The sequence below is a fragment of the Cucumis melo genome, chromosome 7 (genome assembly GCF_025177605.1).
Source record: "Cucumis melo cultivar AY chromosome 7, USDA_Cmelo_AY_1.0, whole genome shotgun sequence".
Taxonomy (NCBI): Eukaryota; Viridiplantae; Streptophyta; class Magnoliopsida; order Cucurbitales; family Cucurbitaceae; genus Cucumis; species Cucumis melo.
Window position 1 is genome coordinate 5323938 of NC_066863.1, and position 21088 is coordinate 5345025.

At 34.9% G+C, this 21088-nt stretch overlaps 1 protein-coding gene across 2 annotated transcripts; it reads right to left on the reverse strand.

Moving 5' to 3' along the window:
* Positions 1-738: 738 nt before the first annotated feature.
* LOC103502491 (vacuolar protein sorting-associated protein 53 A) lies at positions 739-20609 on the reverse strand. Of its 2 annotated transcripts, XM_008466433.3 has the most exons (25): positions 20338-20603; positions 20138-20256; positions 16007-16101; positions 14967-15023; positions 14455-14605; positions 14005-14075; positions 13594-13718; positions 12558-12718; positions 10890-11031; positions 9684-9747; positions 9260-9445; positions 9099-9140; positions 8605-8709; positions 8433-8492; positions 7777-7854; positions 7025-7132; positions 6859-6924; positions 6094-6171; positions 5883-6016; positions 3945-4038; positions 3684-3761; positions 2643-2705; positions 1821-1889; positions 1333-1428; positions 739-1203 (listed from the first exon to the last, which is right to left on the reverse strand). In XM_008466433.3, exons 2-25 carry the CDS (start codon positions 20184-20186, stop codon positions 904-906), a joined length of 2472 nt encoding a protein of 823 aa, XP_008464655.2. In that variant the 5' UTR covers positions 20187-20256; positions 20338-20603; the 3' UTR covers positions 739-903. The 2 variants fall into 2 exon arrangements, 1 of the variants encoding a protein (XP_008464655.2); XR_007822657.1 differs by lacking the exon at positions 739-1203 and having other exon boundaries at positions 1349-1428; positions 3661-3761; positions 20338-20609.
* Between the last annotated feature and the right edge of the window lie 479 nt (positions 20610-21088).

Consider the following 21088-nt stretch of genomic DNA (forward strand, 5'->3'; position numbering starts at 1 on the left):
TGTACCAAATTTAATTTATTAAGTGGACTACTTAAAAATAAAAGATAATATGAGATAATATAATCTCAAACCATTTTAAATCGCTTCTTGGCACCGAAATCTTGCATCATTTTAAATCATTCTTTTAAAAGTGTGTTTAAATTATCTCTGAAAAATTGTTTTTCAAATAAAACATTTTCTTAAATATTTTCTTTAAAATAAGTTTAAAATTTAAAAACTAACATACTTATTTAGATTTTTTTATAAGTGTCAATATACATAATTTTGTTTAAAACTTATTTTCTAAGATTTAGTTTTAAGTGTTTTTCTTTAAAATGTATAAATTTTCAATTTTATTTAATAGTACCGAACATCTTGAAGTCTTTGAATTTTTTTTTTTTTTAAATTCACACACTTTAAAGGGTAATCCAAAAGGCAAGTAATGAAGTAATGAAGTGAGGAAATCTAAAAAATTGTCCCTAATAACATAGTACTATATATTCTCTCTGATATTAAGTTTTGGATCTCAAATTTATAAAACTTGAAATCCGTTGCGCAAAAGGAAGGAAAGAAGAGAGATTACATACAGAGTTTTCAATAGTAGAATTGAGATTTTTGTGGATCAAATCGATTGGAATTAAGAAAGAATCTCAGCTTCAATTTCTGCATTCTCAAAATATCAAATATTAATCCCGAAAATTTCTCCATCACTCCATGTCACTTGAAGAATTGCCACTAAAAGAATTAGAAAGAGAAGAATGAAAAAAGAAACCCAAAAGCTTCAAAATTGAGTGGTACTCTAGTAATTTTCTATGTAAGAAACGGGTAGTAGAATTGCCGACTATATACTACAGAGAGAGGACTAGAAATAATACATTGTTCAATACGATGAGGAGTAGCATAGTATTGGGCACTCCTTACCTTTCAAGGGTTGAAAAGTTTTCTGAAAGGTCCATCTTTCCTGTCTTTTGCAGCTTCAGTAAGAGCCAAGAATCTTTTGAATCCAGTGGTGGCAGCTCCTCGTCCTAGTGCAGCTGCTCGAGTAAGGACATCCTCCCTGGATGCCATAAGCCCAACCGTTGAAGGACTGGTAACTGTAGGAGCTGGAGGTGTGCTGGAGACAACTGGTGTAGCTGATGGTGATGAGACCGAAGGCTGCGTGATCCCTGGTCCGTGTTTGTTGAAATCGTCCAGTATACTTTGCTGATCAGCTTTCTTAAATCCCTATACATGCCAAAACATGATTAAGAAACAAGACCTTGGTTGTGTTGTACAAAGTGCATAAGTTGTGAACTATATGAACTTTAGGTAAAACTTTATGAAATAGGAACAAAAGAGAAACAAAAATGTGACCTTAAGTTCTAAAATTCGCTGAAACTCCATCGGGGTTCCTTCCGGCAGTAGTGCACGATATGTATCTGCCACAGAATCGACCGGAGAAAGTATAACCTGTGCAGCAAATAAAGATAACTGTCAGGATGTTTAGGGGAAACTTTAGTTGACTTGAGACCTTTGGTTAACTGTGCCAACGCAGTTAGAGAATTATTTGTATCAACTAGCTTGCAGTCAGATCTCATAGAAGATTCCAGGAATATCATTTTAACAGCTCCAATAATAGCAGTTCCTTGAAAAATTTAGACTGATGAAAGTAGAAGAATTTTAAGGATAAAGTCAAGAGTGTGTCTCTTGATGATCCGCCTATCGGCTTCCATTACTAAAGTTTCCTCCTGTTTTAAGTTGATCCTAATTGGATAGTCTTTTCAAAATCTTCCTGGCCCCTTAACTTGGGAGAAATTTTGAAAAAAGGTACCAACATGTACGTTGAGACCTTGATTACAAACCTTCAAAAGAGCTTCAGCTTTGCTCATCTCACGGCTTACAAATTTTGAATAGCTAGCGGCACCTGAAGTCTGAGAAATAACCAAAAAAATGAAGTGGTGGGTAAGAAAATTAGAACCTTCAAGTGAAAGAAGTCTATTTTTAAAGATGTATTTAATAATATAATAATAAAAATAGTGAAAGAATACTTGTCAGCAACTTATAAGTCCAGTTAACTACACTAATCATGGCTCCAAAGTCATTTCAACAAAATCGAAGCAATGGCATAGAACACATTTAAAAGTCTGCTACCTTAAGCACATAAAATGCAAAACCTTGAAAATTTGAGAAACTGGCAAGTTAGTTATAATATTGCATGCCCAAAATAACATGATACCATAAAAATAAGGAAAGAAATTTGGAACTGGTTCATGATTTTCAACAATCGGAAGGCCTTTATATTTTAGTTCTTCTTGGGAGGGCAGTTTCTTGCCCTTAGACTGTTCTTTTTTGTTCTCTTGAATGTGTTTCTTATTAAAAAAAAATGAAAAAAACTTTTTCAGATAAGTCGAATTCTTTTTATTTCTTCTGTGATCTTGTACAATTCATGTCTCAAATGGGATTGAGGTTTCCCTTTTTGTTGTTTCGTTTGTACTTTGTAGCTCTTAGTTAAAATTTCTGTTTTGTTGGAAACAATTCTTAATTGGAGTTTCTTAAGAAAGTCCACAGCCGTCCAAGTTTCTTTTCTTTCTGATAAAAAGAAAAATCCAGAATGGGAAACAATCTAGACAATAGAAGATGACTTGAGAGTAGTGCCAGGTTAGTTATTGTGAATGTGAACGTACCTGTCGACCAAGGGAAGGAATGTCAAGAAGAATTGTTTTCACAGCTTGAGTGTCCAACAGCATCTGTACAAGCATTTCAAATGTTACCTCTAGGTATGATAAATCAAAATCAAAATCAAACCCAAATCCTATATGAATCACTAAATGGTGAATTTGTGGAGAAGTGACCAAATGAAATAGTCTATGACATTTAATTTTCCGTCTTCAATCATCTATGGCCAGTGCAGGGTTGTTTCCATTTTTCTAATACACATAACATCATAGGCATGAACAAAAATGTACAGTTTTAAAGATCTTTCTGCAGTAGTGATATTTCATTTACTAGAAACTAGGACCCCATTTGATAATGATTTCATTTTTAGTCTCTGGTTTTCTAAATTTACGGTTGCTTCCTCCCAATTTCATTATTGTAGTTTTCACCTATCTTAAAGAAGCTTGAATTCCCAATTAAATTCTAAAAACAAAAGGAAACTTCTAAAAACTAATTCGTTAGCTTTTGATAATATGAGTAGAAAGTGAATAACGAAATATAGGAACTTATGAGAAATGGTTATCAAATGAAACCCAAGCGATTAATGAAAGTGAAATTTTATTTATTTATTTTAATTTTATATCCACAAGTGTCTAGCTCACCTCCATGTATCCCAACTATTTTCATAGGATGAACAACTAACTCTACGGTACATTTAGTCATCAAGACTCAAGAAGTCCTAAGATATCAAAATTTTAAGTATGTCACTATGACACATAAGTCTGTCAGACCACCTTAGGATCACGCTCTAGCCAGAAGGCAGCGGTTCATCCACCAGACCTAGGTTCTTGTCCCCAAAACTCAAGAATACAGTTGTCCGTAGAGTAAGGTTGTTAAGTTTACTAAGTTATTCTTTGAATGCATGAGAAAAAAGACAAATGTGCAGTAAGAAATTATTCATCAGGCGCAGGCATATCTTGGTTGTTATGGGCATTATAAGATTTAGGTTGACAACAAAAACTTATTTCCCAGAGGGAAAAACAGTACACAAAGGATTGAGCTTGTAATACTTGTTGGGCTCCAGTTTCTGATATTTGCTTGCACTTGAAGATGTTGGCATAGAAACGCGGACCAAGAGATGATGCAAGCTGAAAGAAATGAGCAAAGGTATTGGCAACAGGCAATAATATATAGAGGAGTAAAACACATGGAAAACGGACATAATAAAATTAAAGGTAATTGAACAGGATGATGCTGAAAACTAAATATAAGGTTGACTATAACATGAGAGCAAACTGTGAAATAAAAGGAACCATCCTCTCAATGATCACCTTGTCCAAGAAGAACTGGAAGTAAAGAGGTGAGAGAAGTCTGCCAAATACGGGAATACTGGTTGTGAGAATCATATTGATGCCATTGACATACCTGCAATAGGGTGGGGTGCAAATAAGATTAACAATCAATTTTACGACTACCAAAAAACTTGAAAGAACGTAATTCTTCAAGGGTGACAGCTCCAGTAACTACAATTAGCTCGGTTTTTGGCTTCTTCCTGGTGCTCTATTTCTAAATCATTTGAACGCCTTTATTTTTCATGATTAAGTCTTATGTTTGTTGGCTACAGTTTTGACTTTGATTAAATCATGTTGTAATTTGATTTTGTGTTCATTTCCTGTATTTTGAGCAACGGCCTCTTCTCATTTTGTTTCCTTAAAAAAATAAACAAATTTCCAAGGCAAATTACATTTTTTGTTTGGACGAGAACAAGTGTTTTGACCACTAAAAATGATTAGAAAGGAAGGAGTAGATATGACATTCTTCCAGAAATATGAAATGGTAAGAAGTATGGATATACAGGCACATGAGACAAATTCAATATGACATTCTTCCAGAAGAATGGATGCGGATAATGTGGATACGGGCTCACTAAAAATCATATAAATATTTTAGAAATAAAATTAAGTTTTAAACACAACAATGTGGAATACGGGGGGTTCTAAATGAAGGGAGTTTTTATATATTTTATTGCAAATATGATTAAATCTATTTTCCAATATGCTTTCGTTGTTCATGTTCAGGAAAACATAAGACCTAAAAAAGTTGAATTGTCAACAACATTGTTAATAAGACACATGTTTCTTAATGTGGAGCGGGGAATTTTGACGATGTCCTTTGGAGACGTTAGCTTGCTTCTTTGATTTGGCATTGCTTTTCGAAGCTGTGCAGGCGTTTTAAATGCTCAATGAAGGTATTCTATGATTCCCGAGCCTTTTGGATCCACATTTTGGGAATATGGGACAATTCAATTGGAGTAGGATGTTTGTGAGGATAAGGACAGAGAGTGAAGGATTGTTTCCTGTTTGGTGTTATTTATTTATATCAAAATCTCAATTAAACGAATTTTTGTAGAATTTTTTTAATTTAATGGATAAATCCCCATTTAAAGGGAAATTTAGTTTTCATTTGTGTCAAATGGGGCAGATGGGGACCATATTCCCCGTCCCCCTCAGGAGATTCCAGACCCTGTTCAGGCAAGAATATTCCTATTTTAAATTGCAATTTTTTATTCCTTTTCACAATTTTGTGGGGGCATTTGGCTTGATTGAAACATTCTGATTTTAAGATGAGTTAGATAGTTAAGTTTAGGTTTGGTCTTTAGCTAGGCTTAAGGTTTTTCTTTAGGCTTTGGTTACCAATGAGCTCTTATAAATTATTCACTAGATCTTATTTTTCTAGATTAGAGTCATTTTTCTAAAGTTAGCTAGTGTGGCTCTGGCTCCTTGTTTGGGCAGTCTTTTTATATGCCATTTTGTGATCTTTCATATATTTTAATTTCAACACTGTATCTGATTAAACATATTACTTTTATTCTAAAAATATCCAATGCTAAATCTTCAATTTTTATAGACAATAGACTCCCCCATTAGTTTTCTGCATGCATTAAGAAAATTATAACAAAGGCACACACTGACAGGAAAGAGAGGTTTTCAGATCTGCCTATTTAACCGTTAAAATTGTTCCTATCGAAAATAATAATAATAATATAATTGTGAAGCTTCCTAACAGGGAAGAGAGTTATTCAGGAATTACTTCCAGATATTCTCTACAATTTGTCTCTTAGAGAAGCTTCATCTTAAATAAGTGTACTTTTTCAGGGACCCCATCTTGTTTGGCAACAATTGCAAAGTTTTACAATTTTTCTTTCTTTCTTTTTTTTAAAAAGTAAACAAATCTTGAATTGAGTGATAAAGAAGGGGGAAGGGACATACTCTGATTGGTCACCCACACTTTCAAGAGTACCCCATGGAACGCGAGTCATTGCCGCCATTTCTGAATCAAATTTAGTTTCCAGACCATGCACCAAGGTGACCAACGCTTTTGTTATTACTGCCGAGAATTCATCCTGCACAACATGACATGCTGTGGAATTCAATTGAGAAAAAGTTATCATCCGTTGCAGTTGAGTAATGAATATCATACCTGCACCTCTGACATATCTACGCCGTCCACAAGTTGAGAATCAATTATCTTTTGCACACTTTCAGCCAATTCACCTGACTGAAACCCCCGCCACAAAAACATAATAATAATGAATGAATAACTCAAGTTACTAAAAGACACGAAATTTAGAATGAATTCTTAGGCAGATTACAGTTTTTCATTTTAATTGGTCAGCTATTCAAGTAACATGTCCCTCAAGAATATAAAAACGGAAAAATATTATTTTTCAACCACTATAGATATATTGATTCAGATGACAACCACAAAGTACAAGCATGATCATGACCGTTAAAAAATTCTGAGTCCAGCTAATTCAGGAAAGGTATAATTTCATTTTCCAGTAAAAATGCTTCCTACGTAAAAGGTTTGACAATTATCAACTAGGTAGTATATCTGTTTTGTTAGCCAATTGTCAGCTTTTAGAAATGAAGTTTCAAATATCTTTATATATACACATATATGTATGGATATAAAATTTAAATAAAAAAATTCCAAATGAGGTATTTCCTTAACTTGTTTGTGGACTAATTAGGAGAAACTTTTGGTTAACAATTGCTCTTCAAGTTTGAACGATGCAATACCATTTCTTAACTTATACTGTACCATATTTTCATTATTGAAAATTACTTTCTTAAAATCCTTTTCTGAAAAGGGAAAAGATATTACAGTTAAGTGTCCACCAGTCAAGTAAATACTAAAAAGAATAATCTGACAACCAAAGAAATTATCCAAAAGGCAACTTACTGTCTTGTGGCAATATTCAGCTGAATTGACTATGTAACAGATAACTTTTTCATCCTTGTCAGAAGTCTGTTCAAAACTTTCACGCGCATTTAGAATATAACAAAAAAATAAACATAATTCTCAAATAAGGAAAAAGAAACTCTATGTTTGATTGCTCTTTGAGCACCTTTATCTGTCCGTCCATGCCAGTGGCTGCTGCAACAAACCCCGTGCCACCCTTGGGAAGTCTTGCAAAAAGCTTGGTAGCATAAGCTTTTAGCACTCTCTGGAATACCTGGCGATGTGAAAAGTCCAATAAAAATTATTCTAGAAGAACCATCCGTGTTGTCCACTTTTCATATTTTGGACCGGGACCATATTATTTAGCAGTTCCAGTACATAACTGAAAGACTTAACTCTTAACCACATAAGGACTATTTCATTTGCACGCAATTATTTAAAGAGCATATTCCTTCTTGTGACAACGTGATGATAGAAATAGATAACTACCAAACAGTTTGCAGTTTATCCCACATTCAAACAACAGAAATCGATACCCTACTATTGTGAAAAATATCAATATGAACAAAATGTCCTCTTTTGATTTTTCCAAATTATCTTTAGGAAATCGTTTTGATCTTGGCATACAAATTTATGCTGCTTAATAAGCACTCATAATAAGAGAGTGGCATACGACATCCAAACTATGGTGGCCAATCTACAAATAAATGTGAATCTATAAGCATAATACTGAATATGTAGTGGCATTACAGTCATCCCTAAAGTAAACGTAGTGTCCTATCTCTTTGAATAGAAGAGGTAGACAAGATTAAAAAAGCAAATCAAGTATTATATATCAAGGTGAGCACTGTTTTAAAAAATCACGCTTCTGGGAAACATAACATCTATCACAATTGTTAATGTGGATATAGAATGCACCTTGAACAAATTTAATAATGTCTGGTTCTTAGTCAAGGCACTACACCTCTTTAAGCTCCTTTTGATTATTAGAAACAACTGCAAAAAGGAATAGCCAACAACGAAGTAATTAGAATATGGGAGGAGTGAGTAGGACAAGGATTCCCAGCCGGAAATTCAAGGACAGATACTCTTAGGGAAATTCTTTCCCAGTTACAGGATGATGATCTGTTTTTGGTGAAGACCAAAAGAAAAGGAAATAATACTTCAATTCTTATTAGCTTCTAAAATGAATCATGATAGTGGTATTTCTACCACTGTTTTGATACAACCAGCCGAGACATATTTTAACCCCCATAACCAACCCTGCTTCTCGCTCTACTATTAGCCTAAGAAAACTTGTCATTCAACAAAAGGGGATCAAACCAAACTCCCCCTCAATAAAATCATTAAAATTTCTCACCGATCCAGTGACCTGCCCTTGAGGAGCCTTTTCACCTTGGAAGCGAACGATGCTAAAGTTGTCGACCACACACCAATAGACTCACAGAGCCCAAACAGATCTCCTACCATGTTAAAGGTATTACTTCTACATTTGACCCTCGGAGGACCATACAACCAGGAGCTCGTATCAAATATCTGAATGATAGAAAGCATTATCATATTTCGCAAATTACCTGCATGCTACTTGATAAAACATTGCTCTGACTTCCTTCATCAATGTCCCATGTTTCTTCCTGTTATAAAGCAAATTTGATTTGTGGAGGATCAGCATAATCAAGTAAGAATTGTTAGATGTTTATAAGGCTCAGAGGAATCACTAGATACAGAAAGAAACAATGATATTACCTGAACAAGTTTTTCCAGATTCTCCATTAATGTCTTCTCTTCTAGTTCTATGTACACTGTCAAGTGAGGTTCAAAGCAAGAAGAGACAATTCCACGGAAGTTGAACTGCCAACAAATATTGGAAAATATCAAAGAGCTATTTTATCCATATGACACAAAATTTTGGGTAAATTATAGTTTTTCTTTTAAACAGGTACAGGAAATTCTCCTTGATATAATGAAAAGATGGTACAGAGTACAATTTAAGCAAGATAACATGGATTAGTAGGTGCACCGGACATCTCAACTAGGGTAAATTATAGTATTTAAATAAACAAACTGCCACCTATGAACTATCTTATATAGGCTAACAGAACGGCTTCTTACAAACTACAACAATGCTTAAATCTTAATGACGGAAGTTTGGTTTGCAGAAAATTTTTTCTTACTTTTGCAACTACATTGTGTAACAACTAACGTTCCATTATTGAATTTCATACAATTCAGTAAATTACCCCAGCTCCAGGCACCGACATATCTTTGATTCCGTTCTTTTCCTGTCAATCACCAAAATTTAAATAGCAATTAGACAGTAAATTTTTTATAAATAGAGAAGAAATGAAAGGATATAGTCAATGAATCTGGTATTCTCACATTTAAAAATTAAAATACATACATCATTCTCTGGTCCTTGATGTACAGCCAGCTTCTTCTCATACTTTTTTCTTATGTCGGAAACATTTTGACTATTACTGTCCTCTCTGCCAAATTCCTCAATTCCATTTCCGCTCTCCTTCCCTCGAGCACCTCCTCCAAACTTTTCTGCCAGTTCATCTTCAAATTCTAGAGTTCGTTGTAGTGCCTAAACAAAAATTTGATAAATATGAGTTGAAACCAAAAGAGAAGACAACTTATTAAAACTAGAAGAGGTCAGACGACAGGATTTAGAATGCAGGCTTCTAAAAAGAGTATATGTGATTATTCTACAACTATCATAGATTTCATCTAAAAGTAGAATTATTGCCTTCAATATAACTACGTGGAACCATTAGTCTTTTTTTTTTTTTTTTTTTTTTTTTGAGGGAGAATGAAAGAGATACCAGCAATAATGTTGCAACATCTGGCTTTTCTTTCAAATTATCCAGGATGTCCTCAAGTTGTTTTCTGCAATCATTAAGACCATTCAACAAAAACAGCACTCCCAGACATAAAGAAAAAAGGTCAAAGATTTTTTTTTTATAGGAAACAGATATGTATATTTCAAGCAAGACAAAAGAGAGAATAACCCAACTGCAAAGCGCATTCCAGTTGTTAAAAATCATGGAAAGACCATAGTTACAAAAAAATTTGGTGTAATTCAACTTATAACCGGAGGAAGAACTGAGAATTTTTTTTCTGAAAATGAGACAAGCTTTTTTATTATTAATAAACTCAAGGTACAAGAGAGTTATACATTGAGAATAATAGAGAAGCCTAGAAATGGGGGAGAGAGAGGATCAGTAGGTGCGCCTACAGATCTTAACTAGGTTGACACCCCATAGCACCCTCATCATATCCAAAATACAAGAACAATACTAAGGTCATGAAAAGACCAAAGTAAACACCCAAAATAACAATATAAGCTACCTACAGTAGATAGAAGCAAGGCTGAAAAGTAAAAACTTAACGGTAGAAATACATATTAAAGCCAGTCAAAACTACAAAAGCACAAATTCTGATTTGTCTCCTATGGTACTAGTTTCCTATGAAAACACAAATTAATGATTATTTATACATGTTGGTCTTTTGTGGAAGAATTTTTTACCTCAATCCTTTATTTGACTGTAACCCATTGGTGTGTGGGGTATCTCATCTTCTCCTCATTAAAAAATTCAATGAAAGTCTTGTTTTTTATTTAAAATTTTTAATTGATAAAAGAAAAAAAAATTGAGGATAAAGAAGAAGAAGAATAACTCTTAATTGGAATGTATGGAGTTGAATCTATGGTTTCAATAACAAAAAGATCCATCCAATTTATGTCTTTATATTTCCCTTTTTCCATGAACTTTCCCTAATCTATCCATTTCAAAAGCTTGATGTAATATCCTTGTCAATTTTATCAATGAATTTATACAATTTTTCAGTTCCTGTGATCCTTTTTTTATGAGAGCCTGTTTAATTAATTTTTTCCCGTTAATAGTTCCTTAGATAAGTTGAATTCTCCACATCCGTGCATCCATCCAAAAGATGAGAGCAAACCAGTCATCTGATAATAGATCAATCACAGGAACATGAGCAGAATTCAAACTTAAAAACAAGTTCCTTACCTTGTTTTCTTACAGAACTGGATACAAAGACGATAGGGAACATGCCATGAAGGAGGAAAAATTTTCCATATCTCTTCATTTGTTCTTATGCGGCGCTTTATCCATGCATATCTTCTTTCAGTTTTATCTAACTTTGCCAATTCTAGAAATATAACAAACATACATTGTCAGGTTATCTTTAAAGAAATATGCAATTAGTTATTAGGCATAAATTTATCTAAAAAGGAGAGTTGAAAGAGGACAAAAGGGAAAGATCTATAAAAGAAAAAGAAGTATCACAACTTTTCAACTATCCAAGAAAAGTTTGTTTCTTGTAGTAAAAATAAACAAAAGAAAAGAAAATATAAGCAGAATTTTTTCGGCATTGTAAAAGTCAAGAAGTCCAAGACGGATTAACATTCTTGTTTGGTAACAATAGTCTTTTAAAAAAGTCCATTTGCTCCAAAGGAAACTTCCTTTTCAATTCTTTGTGTTTTCAATATGTTATCTCTGCCAAGCATGTGGGTGTCGCTTAACCATTCATTTTCTCGGTGTTCTTACTTAACCCGTTGAGATCACTTTTTTATGCATCAATGCTGTCAGAGCCTCAATATTTTTTTAAAAAGAGACAAGCTTCTTTATTAATAATAATACTCAAATTACAAGAGAGTTTACATTGAGAATAATAAACTTCAGAACTATAGTTGGAAAGAAAAATCATAGGATTTTTTAAGGCAAGCACTTTTTTTGGCTCGATCATTTTGAATCAACTTGTGCCAAAACTTTTTTATGGTATGCATGAATTGGAGTACTTCTGTAGTTTGTAGTTTTGAGTTCTGTTTTATATTTATCACTCTCTTTTCATTTCTTCAATAAAAAGTTTCATTCTTCATGGGAATAAAAAAAATGGCATATCTCACAAGGAATGGCAAATAGTAAAAAGCAATATGAAAGGTTTCATTTTTGCTCGATCAATAAACAAAAATTTCATTCTACCTCTTTTTTTAGACAAGAGAAGTATATGTGAAAGAGAATGTTTGATATGATGCTACCTTCAATGTCTCTTTTTAGGTTTTTTGCGGTAATTAGATTCACATTTTACTTCTTTTTTTATTGCCTAAACTGGGGTCTCTTTCTGTAGTTCTCTTACTTCTTTTGGTTCCCGTGTTGCCATTTGGTTCATTAGCTAATGCAGCGCTCAAAGATCTAAGGGTCGGGATTAAAAGAGGCATTCTTGTTCTTTATTAAAAAGGAAACAGAACTTTTCATAAAGGCACTTTTTGTTTCTTTTTTGCTATCCGTGAGTGTTCGGACCAGCTTACGTGCATTTCGACTAATCTCACAAGATAACTCGCGCAACCCTACAACCTTTGGGTGTCAAGGAAATTCATAAGAAATTAACTTTTTAGATAGTTGACTACCATGGATTAAGATGCTCTTTTTAAAATCAACTTTAGAAGATTTAAGAGTATGGTGTGAACAAGGGCAAAGAAGGTTTAAGAGCACATATTATCCAGTCAAATTAATCTTATTTTTTTGGTTTCTCCCCTCTATGTTCAGATTAAGGCTAAAACAGACAAAGATTCTCTCCTCTACGAAGGTTCTACAAAAAAATGATAATTACAAACCCCTTGCCCCAATCCACCCCCAGGATGGAGAAATATGGTAATGATAACTTGACAAGCATACCTGCTCCTTCAAATATTTGTTCATAAGAAGTGAGCTCCCGGCTGCAAAAATTATTCACCAACTCTTCCCTCACAGATGGCTCCAGAGCATCAACAACAAAGCAAGCATCAGACAGTTGCTGCAGTAAATTAGTTTCTTCTTTCTCTTTCCCGGTACCTAAGCTGATGCATGGGGAAAGAATTGGCAACATAGTTCTCATTATTACTTCATAATAACAAATAGATAAACCCATGAAATCCATCCAAAGTTAAACAGCTTGAATTTTAATTTTGGCTCCTGGGTGCCGTACAACCATGCTACAAAAAATGAGCTCAATGTATACATCCCTGACTTCTAGTATATCAAATACATATAACTACTTTTCTAGGGTTCAGATTATTGGTAAAAGAAAAAGAGGAACATCCTTTAAACCTTTGACAAATAAATCGACTTCCAAGGACTCATGAGCAGCAACTTAAAAGAAGAAAAATGAAGTAAATTTCAAAGATAAGGCAGTACAATAAGAAATCTCTAATCCTCTTTTTAGTATATTAATGAAGGGAGCTACGCTGCTCAGGTATATGCATATATGGTGAGAAAAGCCTTTCTCCCTGCAATCAATTTCTCACCAAAGGAAGTCTGAATAATCTAAACGCCCCAAACACAACCCATCCCCTCCCACAACCAACTTTTATTAAGGACTTAGGCCCCCCACTTGGGGTACAAGCCAGTGTTACTCGACTCTTCTAAAGCCCTAATCCAGTGGATTATTGGTAGTCTTTCCGAAGAGATTGTTTGATGTCCTGTTTTCCAATATCTTGAAGGACTGCCTGGAAAATAATCTTTTTGGTCCTTAGCTTAAAAAATACAAAGCTGTATTTTATGGAAATAACGTTTGATGTTTTTTTAACTATTCAAAGAAAGTAATTTTTTTGAATGGATCATCAATTAACATTGAAGAAGTGAAACATAGTGGGTCATCAACCTTCCAGTCTAATTCTTTTCCCCTGCCAGATAAACTGTATATAATGGTCTTGTAATCTGAAGTACATCATACCTTGAGAAGTCAGAGAATACATGCGATTTCAGAATTTGTTTAATATTCTTGAACTTCTCCCTAAGCTCTGTGATCTTCGGGTTATCCCTATAGGCTTCAAAATGACTGCATAATTGGTTTACTGCCTGGAATGAATCAGAATACATGTTTCTTAACAAAAATGTGAAAAAATAAAACCCTCTCTTTTCTTCAGAAAGATATTTAAGTTGAGGGAAAAGGCAAAAACTTAGGAAAAAGGGATAGACCGAGGAAATAGCATCTAAACATACAATTAGATGTGTTGTGCCAAAATGGCCTCATATAACCTATAAATTTCTTTCAGGTATCAAGCTAAGCCTTTTGGCTACAGCACAACCACACAAGAAACAATTTAGATGAAAAGGGAAAATGTTTATATTCACAAATGATTACCTCCAATTGTGCAGCTGCTTCTTTGTATTGTCGTTTTGAAGCCATTACTTGGAGCTGCTCAACAGCTGAGACTATAATCACATAGAAAAAAAAATTATTGAAAGCGAGAGTTAGGCAAGAGAACTTTTACAAAAACAACAACAAATGATAAGGAGAACACGTGGGGCACCATAAAGAGCTTTCGATGATATGACTGAGGAGTTTCTCCATCATCTGTCACTTGGAGGGAGAGAGTGTGTGCTTTGTTGTGGGGTATTTGGGGGGAGAAAAATAGTAAAATCTTTAGTGGGGTTAAGAGAGAACTTTTCAACTTCGGGACCATAGTCAATTTCGACCTTTGGACCCTCCTTTGTATTTTATTACCATCAAAGACATTGTCCCTTGTCCCAAAAGAAAAAACAAGTGTAGTTGTACAACCCCGAGGCAAATATAAGAAGTTTGTAACTTTACCCAACATGGTCAGACGATGAAGAGCAGTTATTGTTGTAGTAATATGTTTCTTTGCAAAGTCCAGCTTCTTGATATCTCGACAAATCTCTTGAACCATTGTCTCACTCTGTTCAGCTTTAGTTTTTATTTCTCGGATTTTGGACATGAGTTCCTGCTTCAGAAAAAGAACAAAGGATTTATATGTGCACAATTAAATAAAATATTCCATATCTTTTGATACCATCGTGGACTCAACCTTATACAGGCAGAGCACTGGCCAAATCGCACAACCACCAGGAAACAGAAAGTTCTTGGTATGTCATTCAGTTAATAAATCCCAAACAGTAATAACAACAAACTGTTTTGGATTAGAACCATTCTTAGAACAGACCGATACCCGAATAATACAAAATTCTTTTCTTTATACGACATAAAATTTGTATTGTAGATAAAAGTCAATGAATATAGAACTTTAGATCTTTCTAAATGCTAAAGTAGAAAAAACCTGAAAAATTCCAAGCTGATAGACAAACCTCTACAGCTGACGTAGCAGCAGCAAGATCTTCTTTTGCTTTGGTCCCTGAACTACTCTGTGAAAGTCATAATAGCATTAAAGATAATAATTAGATTTGCAGAAAAAGCACCATTGTTCTCAAGGACATTAAAATATGACATGACATATTATATGCTTCACTTACTACTCTCTTAAGATACATATAATAGTGGCAAAGATAACGTCATCATCCCCAATCAAGCAAATAAGATCAAAAAGGGAAGTTGTAAATCATGTTTAAAAAAAACTTGGTTCATCAGAAACTTACGCCCAAAAGAGAGATCATAATAAAAACAAAAGAAAAAATAGAACTGCCAATCCTACCGACCTAAGGGCCTGTTTGTTTAAAATTTGCATGAAATGACAGTGATTATTAAAGAGCAGATGAAAAATAGAACTGTGCACTCAATTATAATGAACCTCATATCACCTACAAGTTCTGCTTCATCCAAGTTAGGATCAAATTTAGCTTCTTTTTTTTTTTTTTTTTTTTTTTTTTTTTTTTTTTTTTTTTTTTTTTTTTTTTGAAAAAGGAAACAAGCCCCATCATTAGGATAATGAAATAAGACAAAATAGAGCAAAATACAAAGAAAAGGATAGAATTTAGTATTCCAACAAATAAACAAGTTTCAATAGCTTGACTATCACTACAAAAAATTCTCAAGATTGGCCATGGATCTAATATCCCTGCTGAGGTATACATTTTTCCGACGCCAACCAAAATATCCAAACTCTTTTTTTTTTCTTTTTCTTTTTTGTTAACAACAAACAATTCTCATTAATAGAATGAAAATGAATCAAAATATAAAAAATATTCCATCAAATAATGCCAACAGATATGACTTCGGCAATCGGCATCACCTAGTGTACATATAAATCAAAACTCATCAAGCTAAATTGTGAACCTAATTGTTGAATGAGCATAATGTAGGGTACCCAAATTAAATACAACAAAAAATGACAACAAATGAGCAATGAAAGCGTTTGCTTTCTATCAGGGAAAAACAAGAAAAAAATCACCTGCTGGCGAACAGCTGCTAAAATTCCAGCATCTACACGACGTATCTCATTATGGATCTTTTGCATAAGTGGCTCCACACCAGATAAAGATGCCTCTAAATATCAACCAAACTTCACAAAGTTAATATATCACTAAGAATCTGGGAATAAAGAAAAACAGTGAGCTTCTAGGACCTAGAAGAAGCAACTTCGAGAATGCTAAACAAGTTAGAACAGAGAGGGAAACCTTGAAAAATGGTTGTTTGGGGAAATTTTGACCTATTTTAATTTCCAAAACTGCTCTTAGTTATAATTCAAAATATGATCCCACCTTATGGTGTTACGAGGAACTTTTTAAGACAATATATCATAAACTCAAAACAATTACAAGTAAGCCTTCCAAAAAAATTAGCACTGGTGTTTGAATAGTTTCTAAATTCCCTTTCTTCATCATCATCATCTTCTTCTTCTCCTTCTTCTTCTTCTTCTTCTTCTTCTTCATCTTTTTCCCTCTTCAAGAAATCAAGTCATCATTGATAAGAATGAAAGAAAGTACAAGAACATAGCAAAAAGAAATCCCACAAAAAGAGTCACAAAATTAACTGCACGAAAAGGCTCCAATCCAAAAGTATGAGACAGGAGTTGTTGACAATTGAATCCAATTTTGCCCATTATCTTCATTTTTGTATTCGTAATAGTATAGAAAAGAAGAAAGGTTCAATTCCAAGTTGTTCAAGAACAATGGTGTAGGGTTCTCAATCATTTGCCTCAAAGAGTAGTTAGTCCTATTTCTCAATGGGGCAAGGGAAGGGATATAACTCGGCAGTAAAGTGTTGCCTTGACATGGTGGAAGTCATAAGTTTGAGCTTGATTATCTCTAAACCAATGTAAGTTTTTCTATCTTTACTTGCTCCCCCGTCGTGATCAAATGAGAATGGATGGAGGCTTGTGGGACTGATGTGAGGGGGTAGGGATGGCTATATTACTTGGAGCAAATTACACGTGGATATGAAGCATATGCATACAAGTTATTCCTTGGATTTTTTTTTTGAAAAGGAGACGGTCTCTTTATTTAGATTCAATAAAGACTCAAGGTACAAGAGATATATAATAAGAGTCCTACGGATCAGGGGGCGCGCTCATACATCTCAACTAGATTGACATCCCTCTAGCGTCCTCATCATGTCCATACAGAAAACTAGTAGATAATAAAAATTTATAAAAAGCATGAAACAAAGAAAAACATCAGGAGAACACATGGGATTGATACACAAAAAGCCAAAAAAAACTTAATAGGTAAAAGCAGGCTAAGGCATACACAAATCTTGAATTGTATATGCACTAAACTCCTTGTTTAAAAAAGTGCACAAGGGGTGATCATCGGTCGAGCAGGGGCGGCTTTGTACAAAAACCACCGCCGAAAACTGACTTGGTCAGTTTACAATGGGTGAAACCGACCACCAATTGCCAGAAGCTTGAACCGATTGACCAAACTGCTTGTTGGCTAAGAAACATGGACACGGGACACGGACACACTTGTCAACTTAATCCTCCTTTCTACTTACCTTTCACTTAGTTATACTAATCCTCAATTAGATTAGTTACCCTTAAGCTCTTATTACTCGCCAGCTCCTACTTAAAGTGCTACACGTGTAAGCTTAATAACCTTTCAAACCATGCTTAACTTAAACTCTTACACATGGCCCATTAAGTATAATTAGGAAATTTCCCAGAAAATTCCTATCCCTCAACGCCTGGCTTCAGCTTGCGTTGAACCTCAAACTGCCTTCCTAGTCTTGTTCCAAACTCCTTCACCTCGCATTGTCTTGCTTCAACGCCAGTTAACACTCAAAACGCCTACTTCAAAATATTCTTCCTAAAACACCTAATTCACAAGTTCTAACTAAACTCTTATTTCAATTTGACCCTTCTATTCCAAACATAGGTCTCACACTCACCCCAGGAAAAGGGTTCACCAGACACTGGAAGTAGGACTTACACAAAAAGCCATCCAAAGGGATTGGGGCTTCAGATTCTCACATTTCTCCTCCCAAAACGAAAAGGGTGGCTTTCAAGAAGAGAAAGGAGGGCAACCACATCAACCGCTACCCTACCAGAGAGGACCCAATTGAACCTAAAGCCTAAAGGAAAAAGAACAAGAGCACCCTGTCCACATAAGAACATCAAACACAAAGTGATTTTTAAGCGACGATGAATGATACAACCGGGGGAAAGAACCACAAAGAGATCTTTCCCCCACCTAGTAGTCTTCCCAAAAATATGTTTCTCTCCCATCCCCCACCACATAATGAACCCAAGGAATAAAAACAAGAAGCTCTTTCGAAATATCTTTCCAAAGATTCTGGTTAGTGTCGGTAATCCCTTTACACAGCTACTTGAAAGGATAGGGATCATGTTTACTAGCTATAATCCTACGCTACAAAGAATTGGGCTTCGAGGAGAAACGCTTGAGCCATTTGGCTAAGAAGGCTTTGTTTCGGGCCCTAAGATTGTCAAGACCCCCTAAAGACACTAGCTTCTCAATAACCTCCTATCAGACCAAATGTGCCTCTTTTCCTTTCCCCTCATCAACACCTTCCCAGAGGAAATCACACATCAACCTCTCACTTGCACACCTCCCCTGGGGATCTAAAAAGAGAAGAAATAGATCGGAATGCCACTTAGGATCGATTTAATAAGAATCAGATGACCCGCTTTAGAAAAGAAATTCTTTTTCCAAGAAGCCAACCTACTTCTAACTTTGTCGATCATCCAGTACAACAAAGAAATACACTTTGGACTAGTCCCAAGAGGGAGGCCAAGATAAGAAAAGGGAAGACTTCCCAACCCACTCAACCCATCTTTTAATCTTATCTTCCTCACTTTTGATCTTAAGCCCTAGCATCTCCTCAAAGAAAACAAGAATGTGGTTCAACATCAAGAAGGAGTTCCCACTTCTTGAACATAAGAAAAGAGTGTCATCCGCAAATCGAAGACGGGAGAAGGGAATTTTGTCCTCACCAACCTCGAAGGGCCCAATCAAGTTACAAACGACCCACTTGCTGACCAGTTTGCTAAGAACATCAACAACTAGAAGAAAAAGGAAAGGAGGAAGTAGGTCACCCTGCCTCAGACCTCTCGACGCCTGCACCTTACCTCTAGGGCTCTCATTGATAAAAACAAAAATAATCCAATGCAACCCCACATCCGCATACGCCACTTATAACTGAAACCTTCCCTTTCTAATACCTTATCCAAAAAGTTTCGGTCCACATGGTCGTAGGCTTTTTCAAATTCAATCTTAAATAACACTCTTTTCTTTTTAACTCTATAGTCCTTAACCGCCTCATTGACAACAAGGGCTTGATCTAGGATTTGCCTCCCAGCCACAAAGGCCCCTTGCTCAGCCGAGATCGTAGATGACAGAACTCACATCAAACGATTGGCTAACACCTTCGCCATAATTTTATACACACTTGTAACAAGACTAATAGGGCGAAGCTCCATAACTTTAGCAACAGTCTCCTTTGGGATCAAACAGACAAAAGTTTCCATCAAAGAACTATTCAAAATCCTCCTTTTGTAAAACTATTGGAACATTTTGACCAACTCCTCCTTTACAAGGGACCAATTCTCTTGATAGAAACCCTAAATCCTAAACAAATAGTTGCAAACATGAGAGGAGCCTCAACCTACAAAAGGTGATTCCAATTCATAAAATAACACCTGACTGACAATTAAAAGAGGCCTAGAAGATCACTACCTGCAAGGATCATTTTCCCAAAAACAATTTCCTTCATTCACGGGAAGAACCAACTTTATTAGTAGTTTTCTGTATTGGGGTGTGATGACTAATGAGGGTGCTATGGGTGTATTAAACTAGTTGAGATATCTGGTGCACTCGTTGATCCATAGTCTTTGATTATTATTTACGTATAGTTATATATTATTTTAATTCAAGCATTAGTCTCTTTCAATTCATCAATAAAAAGTGACGTTTCCATTTCGGTATGTATACACATACACATACTTGGAAGCTCTTCTACATGAGCACCACAGAGACAATAACCTTACACGCTGATATAAGATCACACAAACAGTGCTGTTTCCTATAATTAAGGAGCCGAAAGATGGAGTGACAGAGGACGTAACCTGTGGGGAACATCTGATTAATGTATTCCAAAGCGCTTGACTTATCCATCGTTTGGCAATAAATTGAAATACTTCAGCCCAAACACGAAAATTCCACAAACTTCAGAGCCGACGGTGATCTACGAGAAATGAGAACCACGACATGGTAAGCTTTCATATCAATCAATTCAAAAAAATTACACGAGTGTTAACATAACTACCTGGTGGAGCTTAATTAATCAAAGACTGCATCGGATCACATTTATATGTGCAGCGCGCATCACAGAACGTTAGCAGAAGGTGCAGCAGTTCTTTCCCGCAGCTGATTTGTCCATAGCTGGGAGTGATGGAGTGGAGAGAGAACTGAATAGATGGATTGGAGTGAGAAAACAGGAGTAGGAGATTGGGATCAACGGGATCTGGGAGTTGGAATTGGAACTGTGAAGGAAGACGATTCTTGACGGGCGCTATAGAGAAGACGAGAGTCGTATTGGATGATTTTAAAGTTCTAGCGTGCAACTGCCCTTACCATATCAAAATCTTCCCTTTTTATCTCAAATATTTACACAAATAACAAAATGAAAAATTATCCATAAACTAACATGTTTGGTTATATTCATAAATAGTTTGTTGACGTAATTTTATTTTAATTAAATTCTTAAATTTACTTCTCCATAAAAACAATTTTGCAAGAAAATATATGTTCTCAAATTTGTGAAAATGTTAATAGAAAACAAATACTATTTTTACTCAACAATAGACCATGTTACTAACCATGGAATTGCATTTGGAATTGATTAAAATTATAAAAATTATATTTGAATAATTAAAAGTACGAACGTTAAAATTGAACAAACTCGTTAAAAGTATTGTATACTAATTGCAAACAATGTTGATTGTTGTCTAATCACTGTGTGTTACTAATTATTGTATTATTCTTATTTGATCACTAATTGACACTAACCATTACAA

Excerpts from the sequence above, each read along its gene's own strand:
- LOC103502491 (XM_008466433.3), bottom strand. The coding sequence starts at position 20,186 with ATGGATAAGTCAAGCGCTTTGGAATACATTAATCAGATGTTCCCCACA. Across the intron at positions 9,446-9,683 it reads ATGTTGCAACATTATTGCTG|GCACTACAACGAACTCTAGA; the intron begins GTATCTCTTTCA and ends ATTTTTGTTTAG. Across the intron at positions 2,706-3,683 it reads CAGAAACTGGAGCCCAACAA|ATGCTGTTGGACACTCAAGC; the intron begins GTATTACAAGCT and ends ATGCTTGTACAG.